Below are 18439 nucleotides of genomic sequence, written 5' to 3' on the forward strand. Positions count from 1 at the left end.
GCATCATCCTATAAGATGTTACGTCAAAGGACTCACTTAAGTTTGTCAATTTGATTTCGTGGAAATAGTAGCCCAGATAAATTTTAAAGGATACAGCCACTAAATATATATTTACACGTTTCATGTTTACTTTGTGTGGCATAGTCCGAAACCGAGCTTTACTGACAGTCTCTGTCTAGTCATCCTGCTTTATTAGGTGCTACAATACTCTAACTTTCTGTCAATTTGATCGAGTGTCACTGTATTCATTCATGGTGCTCTTGTTATGAGATTAGCACTGCTCAGTTTGTTTGTTTTTAATGGGATGCAATAATGAGTTCAAAAGACATTTAGCAAAGTCATTAATTAAACTTCTGTTTGAGGAGATTTCTAGTAACGTGTGCTAGGTCCGGGGTCGGCAACCTGCGGCTCGCGAGCCACATGCGGCTCTTTGGATGTGAAGCTGCGGCTCTTTCGTTCCATACGCAAATATTATGTATTTTATGAAAATTTTTTTTTCAAAAAGTTCTGAATCGTTTAACGAATATTAAGCACTGATTCTCTCTGATTCCCTCCCCCATTACACGCGTCGTCACTGTAATCAGTCCGTCGGAAGCTCTTGAATGACGCCGTCGTCTGAAGCTTCTACGTACGCTTTAATTCGCTTTTGGCTGTGACGTATAGTTTATTGTTTCAGGTAAATGAGTTAGAAGCGAATTATCTTCTCAAAGTTAGAAGCAATCTACAAGTAATGCTGATCTGGCAAACGTTGGGGTACCAGGACGTACCACTAGAAATTGCACAAAAAGGCAAACCATTTACATATGGTACGTCAAAGATTGCTTTATACGTGCATCTGGAAAACATTTTCATGATTTCGAAAAAAAAAAAAAAAAAAAAAAAACTTGAAAAAAAATCAAAGCTAAAACAGTACAAGATATTCTTTAAATGTAACATATTTGCAGGTGGAATATATTCAATATTCTTCTGTCTTGTCACTTGCTATAGTTGAACTGGCAACATAAAAGACACGGATAAGTTGACGCTTTTGGCATGTATATCTTCCCAAGTTCCAAAAGAAGAACTTGGATTGCTACCGCTCTGGAGACAAACTAGAGGGGATGATAGAGCGTATGCCGAGCAAAAATACCTTGAAGACATTAAAATCGTTTAAATAACAACTGATTGAGCCAGACAGGAAAAAATAAAGGAGCAACTACGATTCTTCGAAGCAAAATAAATTGCGAAATTCTTACGTTTCACTAAATAATACACCAAACGATTCAGGCCAAAATAGTTAAGGTCATAAGTTCTTGTCAAAAGCACTTAACCATCGTCAGTTTAAAGAATTCTTAAGCGAAATGGAAACTCCATATTCCGATCTCCTTCACAATAAAGTATGATGGCTTTCCAAAGGTAAGGTGTTGAAAAGTTTTGGCTTGTGCTTAAATGAATTAAATACATTCCTAAATGAAAAAGACATTAATCACCCTGAATTAGAGAACGGCAAAAGGTTGCAAAAATTTTAACTTTACATAACAGCGAAATTAAAGGAGCTGAATTTTAAAAGGAATTGGAAACCCAGCCGATGTTTGGGTAGAAGATTAGGCTTCTTTTGAAAAAAAATATTATTGCATAAGAGCCGTAAGTTACTTTTTTATTAAATGTCTAAAGAAATATCGCGATAAAATCAGTGCAATTGTTGACACGAATTACTTCAGCACAGTTAGAAAAAAAAAAATTCAAAGATGTTGACAGTTTTCTATCACAGTTATGAAGAATTACAAACTAACAAAATCATTCTAGCATTAATAGTAAATCAACACATATAGTAACGAAATCCACATTGATCCATTTGAAGTTGATACTGGATTTCTAGAAATGCTATTGATTGAAAGTAAAACTTTGTGGAGTTGAAAATTTAAAGAGTTGAAAAGCAAGTTGGAAGAGTTGAAAGTCCAGAAATGCATGTACTTGACGCAACAAGTGGACATCTTTAAAAAAAAATGCCGCGAGTTGATTCGGCGCAAGGAATAATCTTCCAGTTTGCAACATTGAGGTGAAGATGTTGGCATTTCGAGTGCTATATTCGGATCTACATATTCGTCCGAGCTAGCGTTCTCTTGCATGATATTATTAAAAGTCTTTCTGTGGCATTTTACGTCTCGAGAGACGATCTTTTCCCTTTGCAACTTCTTGTGTGACTAAAGAGGCCAATCCTTGATACACAGCTGCGATCACAGGTTGGGCATATAAAATCACCAGGCGCCATTGCATTTTCACCCTTCTTTCTGCTTCTGTTGTGTATGACATCTGCAATCTGTGACCCTTCCTTTATGCTCTCTCTCCATGTGGATCTGTCCAGTGCCACATCTTCCCAGTTGCCAGTGTCGATTTTGAAGAGCTTCATATCGCGTTTGCATACATCCGTATAACGTAAAAGTGGGCGACCAGCGGCTCTCCTGCCTTCAATTAGATCGCCATACAGGATGTCCTGTGGAAGTCGACCTACTGGCATTCTACGAACGTGGCCAAGCCAGCCAAGGCGTCTGCTGCTGATAACAGAGCGGATGTCCTGGCATCCTGCTCTATGTAGCACTTCCTCATTTGTTATCTTATCTTGCCACCTTATTTTAAAGATCCGCCTTAGGCATCGGAGGTGGAAGACATTCAGCTTTTTTTCCTGCCATGAGTAGGTTGACCATGTTTCACTTCCGTACAGCAAGGTGCTCAACACACAGGTCCGGTAGACTAGGGCTTTAGTACTGCTAGTCAGCAATATGTTGTCCCAGACTCTTTTCTGCAACCGTGACATGGTGGCCATTGCCTTGGCTATCCTGTTGTTTATGTCTTTATCCAGTAGAGTGTTGTTGGATATGATGGAGCCAAGGTAACAAAAGTGATCAACAATTTCTAGTGGTTGGCCATTAATGCTTACTTGAGGTGCAGTGTTTGTGTTTTGGACAAGTATCTTAGTCTTGCTTTGACTGATGTTTAAGCCGAACTTCTGGCAAGCAGCAGATAGTTTGTCAACCATGGACTGTAGCTGAATATCAGAATCAGCCACAATAGCTGCATCATCAGCATACAGGAGTTCCCTGACGAGTAGCTTCCTAACCTTGGTTTTTGCCCGCAGCCTTGATACATTAAATAGTTTTCCAGAGGATCTTGTATGGAGAAACACACCTTCGTTTATGTCGCTGTACGCATAATGCAGTAGACAGGAGAAGAATATGCCAAACAGAGTAGGTGCGAGCACACATCCCTGCTTGACACCACTGCAAACCTCAAAAGGTGCTGATTGGGCTCCATTGAATTTGACGAAATATATATATATATTGAATTTGTCAAATTATTAAAAGTACGAAGCCAACTAACTAATGAAAATTTAGAGTCGTGTTTGAAAGTAACAAAAAGTTTTGAGCCAAATGTATACAAAATTTCTAAAACCAAAGCCATCGCTCCCATTAACTTTGTTTGCTTAATTGCTTGTTATTGAAGTACAAGTTAGTGTTGCAAATAAATGTTTAACTGCTTTATTTGCTACCAACATAAACAAAACAATTATCTAATAATGCCATATATATATATATATATATATATATATTATCTTCTTTTGCTGTGATAACACTACTTAGGCCTATATATGAATAAATAAATATTTTGTCTGATGAAAAAATTATTTTTTTTTCATTAAAACAATAGTACTGTGAGTACTACGTATTGTTGGCAAGAAGGAAAAAAAACGTTGTGGCTCTTTAAAATTAAAAAATTTTGTAAATTGTAATTTTTGGCTCTTCTGACTCAAAAGGTTGCCGACCCCTGTGCTAGGTAAATAGCTGGGCGAAATTCAGCTGATTATTTCTTGATTCGTAAGTAAACATTGAACGTGTTGTATTGTGTATTGCTTTTATATTGCGCATCTTTCATACTAATTACATGCTCATTAGTTCTATGCGCTGGGAGATGGTATCTGGGAGATGGTATCTGGGAGATGGTATCTGGGAAATGCAATCTGGGAGATGGTATCTGAGAGATGGTATCTGAGAGATGATATCTGAGAGATGGTATCTCAGAGATGGTATCTGAAAAATGGTATCTGAGAGATGGTATCTGGCAGATGGTATATGAGAGATAGTATCTGGGAGATGGTGTCTGAGAGATGGTATCTGAGAGATGGTATCTGAGAGATGGTATCTGAGAGATGGTATCTGAGAGATGGTATCTGGGAGATGGTATCTGAGTAGTGGTATCTGAGAGATGGTATCTGGGAGATGGTATCTGAAAGATGGTATCTGGGAGAAGATATATGAGAGATGGTATCTGGGAAATGGTATCTGAGAGACCGTATCTGAGAGGTGGTTTCTGAGAGGTGGTATCTGGGAGATGGTAACTGGGAGATGGCATCTGAAAGATGGCATCTGGGAGATGGTATCTGAGAGATGATATCTGGGAGATGGTATCTGGGAGATGGTATCTGAGAGATGGTATCTGGGAGATGGTACCTGGGAGAAGATATATGAGAGAAATGGTATCTGAGAGACCGTATCTGAGAGATGGTTTCTGAGAGGTGGTATCTGGGAGATGGCATCTGAAAGATGGTATCTGGGAGAAGATATATGAGAGATGGTATCTGAGAAATGGTATCTGAGAGACCGTATCTGAGAGGTGGTATCTGAGTGATGGTTTCTGAGAGGTGGTAACTGGGAGATGGCATCTGAAAGATGGTATCTGGGAGATGGTATCTGAAAGATGGTATCTGGGAGATGGTATCTGAGAGATGATATCTGGGAGATGGCATTTGGGAGATGGTATATGAGAGATGATATCTGGGAGATGGTATCTATGGGAAACTATCTGGGAGATGGCATCTAATAGAAGCTATCTGGGAGATGATATCTGGGAGAAGGTGCTGGTTTAGGCGATCAACAAACTTAACTCAGCTCCTGTTGGCTCTCCAACTCGAGCTCCCATGATAGGTGGCCAAGCGGTTTATGTCATTCACCTTCCTGTTATGCCTACACCTAGCCTGTATTATTATTCAAGGTAGGCCTACATTAGTCATTAGGCATAGTTATTATTATTATTAAGGTAGGCCTACGTTTCGTTATTTGGCATAGTTAGTATTATTATAAAAGGGAAGGCCTTCGTTACGTCATTAGGCATAGTTAGTATTATCACTTAGGATAGGTCTACGTTTCGTTATTAGGCATAGTTAGTATTATTATAAAACGTAGGCCTACGTTACGTTGGCGGGTATTATTATTATCTTTTTTTTAGAGAGAGGGAGAGAGTAAGGAGTCATTATGATTTCTTGCGTATGTGTGTAGATAAGACTACTATACTCTATAGCACTGTCTTATCTTACATTCAAAATGGTTTTAATAAACGATTTTAATTAAGAAAAACAAATTGATATTTTTCAAGACTACACGATGCCTAAATAAATGTAGCGTGGCGAATCGGGAACATTCGATTAGGGCCTTTGGAAAAAATGAATTTATTTCTTCAAGGCTTGAAACTAAAGGCTTTAACAAATGTTTGCCCAGATTTTTAACGTACATTGCTTGCCACCATATTAAAGGATGCCAAAAATAAATTAACTTAAGTTTATATAACGGTACCTAGAATTCTAAATTTTGTGTCTTAAGATACTGATGGTCATCCATTTCTATTTTACTGGTGCTTTTTTTTTCGTTGTTTCTTTATGTATATATATATATATATATATATATATATATATATATATTTTGTTTCATTTAAGGGCCCCTTCGCATCGCTACATGGGATCGAAGTTGGCCAAATTAAAACAAAAGTCAATAAATCAAAACCAGGTATGTAAATCTATTTTTAAAGTTTGAAACGCTATTGACGTAATATTCAAACTGTTCTGAACACAATTATGTATTTAAGATTTAAACGCAAAATGCTTTCTTTTGATTCGCGGTGCCGCCGCTGAAGGAAAGAAAAGGATGCCGTGTCTCTTATACTTTTTGACTCCCGGCTTGCTGCTCGGTCTCGACAGGTCTGAGAAACAGAGGCGTAGTGAAGGGGGAAGGCAAGGTGGACACGGTGCCCCGAGAGCCACCTCAGGGTGGGGGGGCGTCAAAGAGAGGCGCCAAAAATAATTATTGTAGATATCTTAGTGAGGTAATACATTCTAAGGCTATTCGAATTATGTTATTATTAACTCTTTCTCTCCGTAATTATTTACCACATTCTGGTGGAATCAACGTTGGTATCGTCAGTTAGGAGAGAAAGAGTTAAATACTTTTAATTTGAAAGCCTAGATTTCTATGTGATGTTTATGGAAACTGGGAGGGCGCCACTAAAGTTTCTTGCCTCGGGCGCAATGTTTTGCTCACCACGCCTCTGCCAGGAAACCACTTATTCTCGACTTGTATGGGGATGATATTAATAATCATAAGAACATCGTTAAGAGAGATTCGCACCGTGAATTGAAAATTCGGCGACCCCCCCTTCCCCGAAAAGGCTTAAGCTCGCTATTAGTGGTCAGTCTATCTGTCCGTCTGTCATTCTTGGATTTTTAAAAATCTGAAAGCACAAATAGAAAAAAGAAATTCGATTTCATAATGTTTATAACTGTACTTAAAACAACAACAACAACAACAACAACAACAAAAAAAAAAAACAACGTGCGAATGCTATTTTTGGATTCTGAAAGCGAACATTATATTTTTTTAAATAAAATATTTCAATCTTTTTATTAATGAAACAAGAAAAACATTTAAAAATAATTTTTTAAACATTGTATCAATTCCCTGTTAAACACTAGTTTGTTATTTGTGTAATACGAATAGTGTACATGGTGTCAGAGTAAAACCTAAAAAGCTGTCCAGACAAAGGTTTTTGTTTGCCTCCTTCAGTCGTAGAATGTGGTTCACCTCGCGCACTTTCTCACTTATTTTGGAGAGACACCCCCGTCCACAAATATCGCAGATTTAAGGTGGCTTTTGCTTCGATGGTAGAGGAGCTGTCCATTTTTCGTATTGTACGTTTTTCTTCCTGAGCTGAGACCCATGTTCTTTCACTGTCCATAGCTTTCTTGGTCAATGTCTCTCTCCATCTGGTGCGGTCTAGAGCTATGTCTTCCCAATTGTATCAATTCGTTTAGTTCAGTCATGACATTAAATTTATATTAGATCTACGCTGACATTAAGTATGTGTGATTAGAAATATTTTTACCAGTTGTTTTTGTTTAGCTTGATTTCATGCTTTTAGCTTTCTCAATGATCTTATCACTTGCCTGGGCCAGTTAGGATAGGTGCAGGTAACATGGGGAGACATTATTATGACCTCTAAATGTAAGAATGATCGGTTTTTAAATGCATTAACATTTGAATTCAAACTTGGTGGCTCAAGTCTCGTCAAGGGGACTAATTCAACTTCTACCACAACATCTGTCAAGTACTGTTCTTTTCCTTGTTCAATACCAAAGAAATCAGTACCAATAGTTAATTAACTCTTTCTCTCCTAACTGACAATACCAACGTTGATTCCACCAGAATGTGGTAAATAATTGCGGAGAGAAAGAGTTAAAGTAATCCACTGCCACTTCACGCACGTTTGAGAATCAGTCCATCACCTATGTTGAACGGTGCGCTATTGCGTACCATGGGCGTACTTTCATTGTCTATAATGAAGACTGTTCAAAGTTCAAACACATATGTAATCAATCTTAATATTTTCTCCCTTTCAAACGACTTTACAAGAACATTTCAAACTAAAATACGAATCTAGCGGCTTCTAGCCTATAAACTTGAAACTTCTACTGGTTCTAGATGACTATAACTAAACCTAGACTCTTGCTTAAAATAACAAACATATCTCTTGGTCTTTGCCTATGTCATTCGCGCCATTCGACCAATGAATGAGCGAGACCACATTCGAATGCTGGGTTCGTGCGTCCTTGAGTCACACTTAACACGTAACAAACTTGGATAGTATAGATTGACTTTAATCCACTTAAGCAGACAAATATGAGGCTTATTCAATAATACAGTATGCTACACTTCATAGTAGTTACACAAAGATAAATGAGGCGCGGTGGCTGAGCGGTAAAGCGATTGGCTACCGAACCGGGGTCCGGGGGGTTCGAATCCTGGTGAAGACTGGGATTTTTAACTTCAGGATCTTCGGGCGCCCCTGAGTCCACCCAGCTCTAATGGGTACCTAACGTTAGTTGGGGAAAAGTAAAGGCGGTTGGTCGTTGTGCTGGCCACATGACACCCTCGTTAACCGTAGGCCACAGAAACAGATGACCTTTACATCATCTGCCCTATAGACCACAAGGTCTGAAAGGGGAATTTTACTTTTTTTTTACACAAAGATAATCCAATTTGAAATATATCTATATCCGCATCACAGCGGTGTCAAATATATCAGATATACTAAGTCCTCTAGAATAAAAGTACCGTCCACATCACAGCGGGTAACAGAATAATTTCAATAACGTGTCCAGCTTTAAGTACAGGAAACAACTACTAAAATACGGGTACTGTCTCTACTGACTTCAAGTGACTCTCCTTTACTGAGCTAAATTAACTACAGACTAAAAATCAATTTAGTCATTCTTACTTCATCTTTCCATCTCAGAGGTTTCTCCTGCCTTTCACCTTCTTGACCCAAGGTGAACATATAACAGGCAGTGTCAAGCGATACTGTGACAGTACATTAATTATGTTATTCGATATTTTTTTCCAGAGAACTAGCCAATTTAGTCTTCATAGAAGCAGATGTAAAAGTGGTGTTAATAGCAACAGTTTCATTGGTATGTGCACTTCTCAAAATTTAGGCTAACAATTGAAGTTAAATAAGTATTTGCTATTGTTTTTTTTTTTTAGTTTATAAAATAATGAGTCAAATACATTGGCTAGATTTGATCTATTTAATCTATGTCGGATGCTCACACTTGTTTGGCCTGTGGGCCATTTTAATTTCCGACACTCGAGTCACGGGCCACATAAAAAAAAATGAATCGACTTTAAACTATTTTTAGTAGAAACTCTGTGGATCTAGACCTTCACCTATCTCTTAGTCTTTTGGACCGTTGGGGCATCACACAAGATTTGTCGATCTTTTTTCTCTATTCCTCTCTGTCTTTTGCCTTCGATAGAACCTCTTCCAATGCCAGACCCGTCCATTCTTTTATGTTGTCTAACCATCGCTTTCTCTGCCTCTTCGTCTTTTTCCTGGTACTGTTCCCGGAAGGAAGGTCTTAGCAATCCCCGAAGACCTTGTAATATGGCTATAGAGTTTTAGTTTCCTTTCAAGGCACGATCTAGTGCTTAACGTTAATTTATATAATGTTAAAGCGAAATAATTTTTTGCTTATCCGGCTGAATAGATAAGACGCCCTGTCGAAGCACGGATCCTACATGTTCGTTCTGCAGACGATAAGCCTGCGTAACATTGGGTTTGCTTGTTTCAAAACCGAAGAAGTTTGCTCACACAAATGAATGTTTGTTAGCATTGGGTTTACCCTTGTTTTTTGAGATTTAAAAAAGGTTTCTATAGTTAAAACGGAGTAGAATTCAATTATATGCATCGCTTGAAATTGGTCAAACAGGAAGGTCTGGCTTTGAAAGTTAATCGGTTCCAGTGGTAGGTATGTCAGGACATTTGACATGGATTTTTTCAAAGAAATATTTATTTGATTCTTCAAAATTGAAAATCCACACATTTTTCTCTGAAATAATCCTGCAAATTTAAGAACTTGGATCATTCTTTCTTTTGAGAAAAGCATAATTAGATCCAATTTGCTCACCATGTTGGGAAGTAGATAAAATGTCCCCTTTCCACCTGCTTGTCTTTTCCTTTTAATTTGAGTTAAATCAAATGTAACGTGATTTAGCAAAAAATCGCCAAATTCCAAATTGACCTTTTGATAATCACATTTCATCTTCCAAAACAAAATAGGTTTCAGCAGTTTTTTTTTAGTTTTTTTATTGACGTATGCGTGCTGTAATGTGTGACATGTGACGAACGTTTAGGTAACAGACTGACGGAAATTTATGGCAAACATTTAATAGCATGGAACCTAGTGTTATACAAATATACACACACCAGAGACAAAAACAAGATGACCTTTATTGTATCTCATCCACTTCTTTCTTATAAGGCTAGTCTTCGAGTACGAAGATTAGTGAGGAATGCAGTATTTCCCGTGGCTGCGCAGCCCCAGCTGTGACATATATATTTTGCTACATCCAGGGCAAGCATAACCGTTGTCCACAGGTGGTCGATTTAGATTTTCTTTTCGCCGTCTGCCTTTGTCCTCGGCAGCGGATTTTCGTTTGGTCTCAAATGTGTATCCCGCGGCTTTCGTGGGTGACCTCCAGCTGTCTCGTTATGAGGCCGCATGCAACCAGGTGCTCTCTTCTATGTCAGCCAAGGAAAGTTGACGCTGGTCTTTGAAGCGTTTTCGTGGGGCGCCTCTGTTACGTCGACCAGCTTTTAGCTCACCAAAAAAAGACTGCCTTTGGCATACGTTCGTCTCCCATACGAGATACGTGCCCTGCCCAGCGTAACTGTCGGACCATAAGAAGTCGCTCTATACTGTCCATACCTGCGTTCGCAAGGACATTGCTGTTTGTAGTGCTATATCTTCCAGTGCTCTCGCAATTGACAATCGAGAAAGACTGACGGCATCGACTTAGTTATTCATCACTCGTTTCCTCAATTTCTCATCGTTTTTATGTGATTTTTTAAATTTTTTCTAAACTTTGTTCCGACTTTTCGGCAGGCCGGATGTGGCCCGCGGGTCGAATTTCGGGCATCCCTGATCTATGTCATCGAATGATACTAAACATCTGGTTCTTACATTTCACTCACACGTTATCTTTGTTCCAGGTGATCATGAAACTCAGGAGTCAGAAGCGGGAGAAGCTGATCTACATAAGCACTTTGTTAACTGTAAGAAGAATCCAGGTCATAGACAGTTTATACCTGTTGATACATTCAGCTTGAAACATTTACCCGAAGGTCATCAAAACAAATACTTGTATGAGCTTGTAAAAGCTTCAGCTGACCTGACTGTCAGAGTCAGTGTTAAAATGACCAGTCCAGACAGACCACGGTTTTGGCCGCAGACAACTGTACCATTTCCATTTTTTAATGAGAGGCACGCTCCAACCTCTAGGGTAGGAAGTGGGAGAGTGTGGAATATACATGCGATGCAGGATGGGATAGCACAAGATGGCGACGAGTGTGACGATAGTAGCCGCACAGAATGCTGGTGCACAAAATGTGAAGATTCGGACTCCCCCAGCAATGTGTGGTGGGAATTTTTTCTGCACACAGCCAGTCACGTGGTTTTTGATGACTACGAGGCGAAGCACACGACACTGAGACTCTTTTACGACAAAGACGATAGTCCAGTGGTCATTGTTGATAAAGTCATGGTTGAATACGTAAACCTTGACTATGACGTATGCGTGCTGAAATGTGTGACATGTGACGAAAGTTTAGGTAATAGACTGGCGGAAATGTATGGCTATCATTTAATAGCATGGAACCTAGTGTTATACAAATATACACACACCAGAGACAAACACAAGATGACCTTTATTGTATCTCATCCTCATGGATGCCCCAAGCAGATCAGTATTGGTCAATGGAAGGCCAAAAAAGAGATCCATGATAGAACAAAGTTTACTTACTCCACACCGACTTGTCCAGGAAGTAGCGGGGCCTCTGTCCATTGTGTGGGCTATAGTTGTATGGCGTGGAACTCAGAGCTTGTTCATAGTGGATGTTTGAAGTGTGGATTAAATTATAGCGGAGCTGGTCGTTTCCCGTAAATTGTAGCCTTTTAAATTTTTGTAACATTAATTTCTCTAATGGCATCGCAATATTATCTTTTTATTCACTTGTAAAGCGAATGTACATTTGTAATTTCTGTATAAATTTTGTTAAACAAAAGACTTCTATTTATCTATATGAATTTTTTACGAGTTTTTATCAAATCAATATATAGATTATTGAATGTTCTTTTTTTAAAAATTACTATAATATGCTCAGTGCAAAGTAGTCTGATCTCTTTTGTGGATATATAGGCTAGTGCAAAAGGTTTTTATGCTGCTATTGAACGCTCAGCAAATGCTTAATTAATCTTCCAATTATTAAAAGCTCTTTATTTAGTACTAGACATATATTACCCGCGGCCTGCGGGTCTTAATTTGCATATCACTGTCGATATAGCGTGTTTACATAGCGGTGTGCACGACTCATGAATGGGACTAATGTTCAGTTTATTTTATTCTGACAAAATCCTGTCAGGACCATCATTTAACATTGCTATTAGACACACTGCTGTCAGTAGGCCTACCGTTGCAAAAGATGAAAAATTTGACTTTGAGAATCCTTGCCAAATTGTTGCATGAAAGCTTTCATTAGCATTTTGGGTGCTAATTTTGGCACAATATGCATCTTACCGGTAGAACAGTTCTTTCTTTTTAGAAAACAGCTGTCAAAAATCAAATAAGTTGAATGCAGTATTTCTGGAGCGTCTATGTGAATAATGAATCAAATAAAAAAAAGGCACCAAAAAACGAAATACCAACCGAAGTACGACAAGGTGTTACTGAATGCAGTGGACTATTTAATTGCTAAAACTATTTCTGTTTATTTGTTTTATCAATATCTTTTTTGAAAAAAAAAATAATTTTAAAGTTGTCAAATCAGCTAATAAAATTTTTTTAGTACGTAAAAATCTTTTTTAGCGTTTTTCTCAGAATGCATTTTTTGTGTGACCCCCCCCCCCCCCCGTAGAATATTTCTAAAATCTCTTCTTATCTTCTTATATAAGAACTAATAGAACTAATAGAGATAAATAGGCTATGTCAAATGTGGTACACATATTCAGAGATAAATAATGCAGAGAATTAGCTAGTTTTAATTACTTTACCAGAAGGATTTTTAAAAATATGATCCTTTGAAAAAAAAATGTGGGTGCATTTTACATGTAAAAAAATCACCCTTTTAAAAAAATATATATATAATGCAGAATATTAAGAATTTTTTTTTTTTAAATCTAGCTAGTTCCTTCCAGCCACCTTTATACTTTAAGGAGTAAGTATTTTTAGCTTTGAAATGTAGGCCTATTAATTAATTTTTTTTTTATAATTTTCCTATATGAACTAATTTTTTTTTAGATTCAAGATAGCCGCCATTACGATGGCATTAGACAACTTTAAATATATATATATTTTAATTGAGTTGTCATATGATATAATATAATAAAAGTTATTAAGTTAAAGCAAAAGTTATAAAAAATAAATTTCGCACCCCAGTCAACATGGAAACTATAGCGAACGAATGTATGAAAAATGCTTTAGAAACACATAATTTGAGGGTTAATTTGATTAAAATATGAAATGAATGGACTTTATTTTGTATGTTAATGTGTTAAAGTATAAAGTAGATCTTTCCTCTTTGAATTAGATCTAGAATTAAAGTTAGATCTAGACTGTCTAGAGTCTAGACTTAGATGTCGGCTTCGATAGATGAATGGGATTATAAAGTACGTCAGTACTTCTAAATTCGCAGATATAAGGAACGAATTTATGTAAAAATGCTTTTGAAAGACAAATTAGAAGCTTAATTCTATTAAATAATGAAATCAATAGACTATATCTTGTAATTTTCATGTTTCAAAGTAAAAAATTATCTGTGCAAAGTGTAGTTATAAAAATTAGAACTAGATCTATATCCTTTCGATTTTCTCTCATGTAAACATTATAAACATGGCCTAGATCCATGAAATAGGAATACTTTCATTGAGTTGGGCAATTTATTTTTTGAGGGTCTTAAGTTTGTTTTAGGGCTACTATACATATGTCACGGTTCCAGTTAGTAGGCCTACCCAAGAAACATTTATGCCAAGTTTTATTAAGATTGGTCAAACGGTTTTGATTTCTATTCGTAACAAACATACATACATACATACATACGCCTTACTTTCTACTTTATAAAATAAAGAAGTACAGTTTTTGTTTTATTTTCTATTGAAAAATCTTTTGTATATTCATACTTATTTCCACCAGTCGTAGATTTAAAAAGAAGTTAAGATCTGAAGGCCCATCCCCCACAACTCAATGGAGAACCATATGGTTCAGCTACTGACATTAGTTATAAACCACAAGCCTTTATATAGAAGCTAAGTCGACATGCTTGTAACATGTTACTAGTTCAAATGTAAATACTCATACGCTAACAACTTTGCTAGGAAGAACTCGTTTGTACAGCAAGTCACCCCTACAGACAGTTTACACACACCTGTACGTCGGTTACAGAGAGCGGGTCTCAAACAAGGAAATCCTATGCCGAACTGGGAGTCGAGCACTTGGTGAGGTTGTGACAAAAGCGTCGCATGAGGTTTGCGGGACATGTTCTCTGGCAAAATTAATTACGCATACCAAGAATTGCGATGACATGGAGGCCAATACGAGGAAAGCGCAAACAGGGACGTCATCGTATTACTAGGCGACACACCTTCATGGAGGACCTCAGAGCAGTGGACACCATGTGGGAGGAGGCTTCAGACATTACCAGTGACAAATCTTTGCGGAGACAGCTTAAGGCGCAGGAGGATCTAAGTCTAAATAAGTAACGTCTGTCATCAATAATTGCAATGTCTTCGATTCGGAAGATTAAGGATGAGTGCGGTGTTTCACAAACCCAGTTGCGACCTGCAGATTTTTCCACATCTCAAATGGTAGACATTAGGCCTGACGTTCTCGTTACCATGGGTGACGTCAATGCGAGGGTGGACTACTGCGCATGTCCTATGTAGATAATGGAAACTGCGATGATAACGGCAGACTACAGCTAGAGCTGCTGCGAAGCAAAACTTGCGAGGTTTCCGTGCTGCCTTTGACGCTCAACAGAACTCAGCTCAAGTCGGGTTTCGAAACCAATCCCGTTGATAGTTTTCTAAGCAGTTTAATCCCCTTCCCTACATCGTGATGTTACTAAAGATAGAAATCCTGATTCGACTACTCTCTAATCGTATTGTGTCAATAACAATCACTTTATCACAGAACGTCACTGTCGCTATGATCTTTAACCTTACCCGAGAAACTACTTTACACAAATGTAGGAACATAACACAGTATACAATTCCAAGGATATTTGTTGTGATAATCAAATGAAACAATTCAATGAGAGATGTTTCCATGAGTCAGAAATAAACGGGACACGAGCTTACAACACTGAAATAAATACAGTGATATATAGTGTCACTTCTAAACACAAATATAAAAAAGAAGATTTGATCATGCTATGGACAACATCAAACGAAACAAAATATATAGTGTGTCAGTGTGAAACAACATCTAAAAACATTATCAGTTCAGATAATTGTTGAAGTGATCACGTGAATCCTCATGCACATGACATGATAATATCATGTGACATGACATGTGACACTACAGATGAATGACAATCAAAATGACATACATTACTACATATGGCATAACAGCCAATGCAAGATGAAATGTTGACATCTAGTCAATACAACAGATGATGTGATGACATCTAGTCAATACAACAGATGATGAGATGACATCTAGTCAATACATGATGTGATGACATCTAGTCAATACAACAGATGATGTGACTGCCAAAATGACAGAAGACTTCTAACACAACAGTTTTTTTTTTCATTCTCTTTAATAAATTGTAATATTTTATGCGAATAATTTATATACATAAATATTTATATCAAAATAAATTCGTAACAACAAGAATATTATAGATGACATGAGATATATGACATTAGAGGCAACAAAATCTATGGCCTGAGAGGCACTGCTTCATAAAACATCACTTAAAGACAACATAGATGACAAACACAGAACATGGCATTATGTCTAATCAGGGGAAATAATCAGAGTTTAACTTCTGCAACAATCAGATCTTAGATAAAATAGTTCAACAATGAAAACAACAACATGGCATATAATTATATGAACAAATCAAGAGTTGTCTCCATCTCTGGGAATACCATTGCATAGGTCAAGTGTGTACAGTGTAAGACTAATGGTACAACAAACAATAATATTTAGGGACATAAACTGTATTGATCAGAATATGGAGTGATTGTTGTATAGACCTGACAATTTATGTCTTCAGTATGATAGTGTAAGTGTAATTCCATGGGCAAAAGAAAAAAGCTACTTTGTCTAAAAGCATATAGTCTTTGAATAAAACAGAAAAATGACAGAAAGAAGAAATGCAATGATGTTTCACAGTTAAATAAGAACACATATATATTGCCAACACCAACAGTACAAAAATATATACATTTTGTAGATACATTGAGCATATATGCAGAGAATAGAAAACTCTGTAAATAGATATAAAATGTAACAATGAAATAATAAATTATATCCCGTCCATATCCACATTTTAAATAAGAACAAAATTAAATACACAATAATTGAAAACAAATATTTGTCATGATAATTTTTCTTTGCCATAAATACAAAATTTTTATTCAGTTTCTTAAATATATAAACAAAAAGACCTTATTCATCACAGCCATACGTTTGATTATTTCTTTATTTGGTTGTAATAATTAGAATTTGTTTTAAGCAATATCACTCAGTTAGGTCACAAGAATTTATTTAGATAAAAAAAAAAAAATGTGGAGTTTCCTCCCTGTCAGAAAAAGTGCAACAAACAGTCAACAGCTGATGGAAACTTCTAATAACGCTATACGAAATAATAAAAAAAAAACATTAACAAAACTTCAGAAAACAAAAAAACAGCTGAACCTGTTGAGACATCATTATTGCTATTTTCAGCATATCTTCCATGCTCTTTGGACCATAATGAACTGAGCATAATGCTCTTAAATCATGCTCAGTGCATTATGGTCCAAACTCTTTTGCGAGCATGTGGAGGAGAAGGTGGAGGGTGCCTGGAAGGTTTCCAAGCAACTTTTAGGCGTATCAGAAAAAAAAAACTTGATTTAAAACACAAATAAAAATCCCTAATCTATATCAAGATTTGAACTCTAGCCCCCGGTAGTTAGGTAGCCAAGCAGTTTATACCACCTAGCCACACATTCTATAATGAACTAATGGTACTGTTCTCATATCAAGTCAATAAATGCTCCAAATAAAGTTTATGAAATCACAAACCCACACACACATACAAATGAAAGCTATGTCAAGTAACTTCTTTTGTTATGAAATCACACTTACACACACATAACAAATGAAAGCTGTGTCAGGTAACTGCTTCTTTTACATTATTAAGTTGTTAATTTAAAGGAAGGGGAACAATGAACTTTCACACACAAGCAATAAATGAGAATACAAGAAACATAAACAAAAGGATGAAAGACTTGGTGCATTTGATCTGACTCAATAAGGAATCCACATTAGAGACAGTGAAATCATCTACAAACCAAACTTAGTGACATACAAACCCAGTTGAGTCTGATTTGTCTGTATAATCATACAACATAATAAACATAAATTATTGTGAATAATATAATTGTGAATAAGGCTCAATAGAATAAGTAATACACTTTTTTTTTTAAAGGAATGTCAATGATTAATAAGATAATATAAGTAGTTAGATAAACTGATGACATAGTAGATAATTTTTTTTTTAAAAGTATGATAACATATAATTTTCTAATGGGTTTCTAGAAATAGTGTATAGCATGGCAGTATATGTATAACATTACATTTATGGTAAACATATCCAAGAAATGAACTAATGAGAACTGATCACATTCAAACAGTTTTAAAGCTAATGTAAAAGGTAGTTGGTAACAGGGTCATAACAAAAAAAGTAACAATCTGTTCTCCTCCAGATGTCTAGGCATGAGAGTCGTCTTCCCTTGGTGGGGTCTGGAATAGAAAGAAATAAAGTTGAAGTTATAACAAGAGCTGAAAGGGGAGATAATTCAAATAATTACTCTTCATTATTTTAGCAATCCAGATTTTCATTCTTATTTTTCATTATTAAATTCACACTTAAATAGATGTAGATTTTGGACCAAAGCCACTCCAATGTAAACTATCTTTATGGACAGCCTACATGTGAGCCTTGACAGTAGTACTTGTAGTTAGCACTGTGACTCATTCAAACATACATCTCATTCCAAAGCAAGTCCTCATGAAATAGTCCACAATGAGAAGAGTCACAATTGTAGAACTAACGGTGGTCAATAACAGATTACCCAACTGAATAAATTCTTTTTTTTTACATGAAGTAGACATAAAAAAAGTTATTTAGTCATTATGGTTAATGAGAACTTACAGCAAAAGCTGGATTTGGAGATGGATCAATGATGGGTCTCTGAATTTCAAACTGAAAATAAAACAAAGTGAAAAATTTGTTTGACTGATAAATAAATTTATAACAATTGGAGATATTAAAACATAGGAAGAACTATTTTATTTGTAGTCACCAATTCACC

At 36.6% G+C, this 18439-nt stretch overlaps 2 protein-coding genes across 9 annotated transcripts in view; one reads left to right on the forward strand and one right to left on the reverse strand.

Annotated features, from left to right (window-relative positions):
- Positions 1 to 3802: 3802 nt before the first annotated feature.
- Positions 3803 to 12635, forward strand: LOC106054936 (uncharacterized). The gene is made up of 4 exons (XM_013211024.2): positions 3803 to 3851; positions 5744 to 5813; positions 8704 to 8770; positions 10852 to 12635. Exons 2-4 carry the CDS (start codon positions 5763 to 5765, stop codon positions 11799 to 11801), a joined length of 1068 nt encoding a protein of 355 aa, XP_013066478.2. The 5' UTR covers positions 3803 to 3851; positions 5744 to 5762; the 3' UTR covers positions 11802 to 12635.
- Positions 12636 to 15804: 3169 nt separating this feature from the next.
- The window catches only part of LOC106054935 (uncharacterized), a 110890-nt gene continuing 108255 nt past the window's right edge, over positions 15805 to 18439 (reverse strand). For all 8 annotated transcript variants that reach the window (XM_056003541.1, XM_056003536.1, XM_056003537.1 and 5 more), the window contains 2 exons: positions 18280 to 18330; positions 15805 to 17867 (listed from right to left, as the gene is read on the reverse strand). In XM_056003541.1, the coding sequence (XP_055859516.1) occupies positions 17835 to 17867; positions 18280 to 18330 (84 nt within the window). In that variant the 3' untranslated portion in view covers positions 15805 to 17834. The remainder of the gene's footprint in view (positions 17868 to 18279; positions 18331 to 18439) is intronic.

Source organism: Biomphalaria glabrata, chromosome 11, assembly GCF_947242115.1.
Source record: "Biomphalaria glabrata chromosome 11, xgBioGlab47.1, whole genome shotgun sequence".
In the NCBI taxonomy this organism is placed as follows: domain Eukaryota; kingdom Metazoa; phylum Mollusca; class Gastropoda; family Planorbidae; genus Biomphalaria; species Biomphalaria glabrata.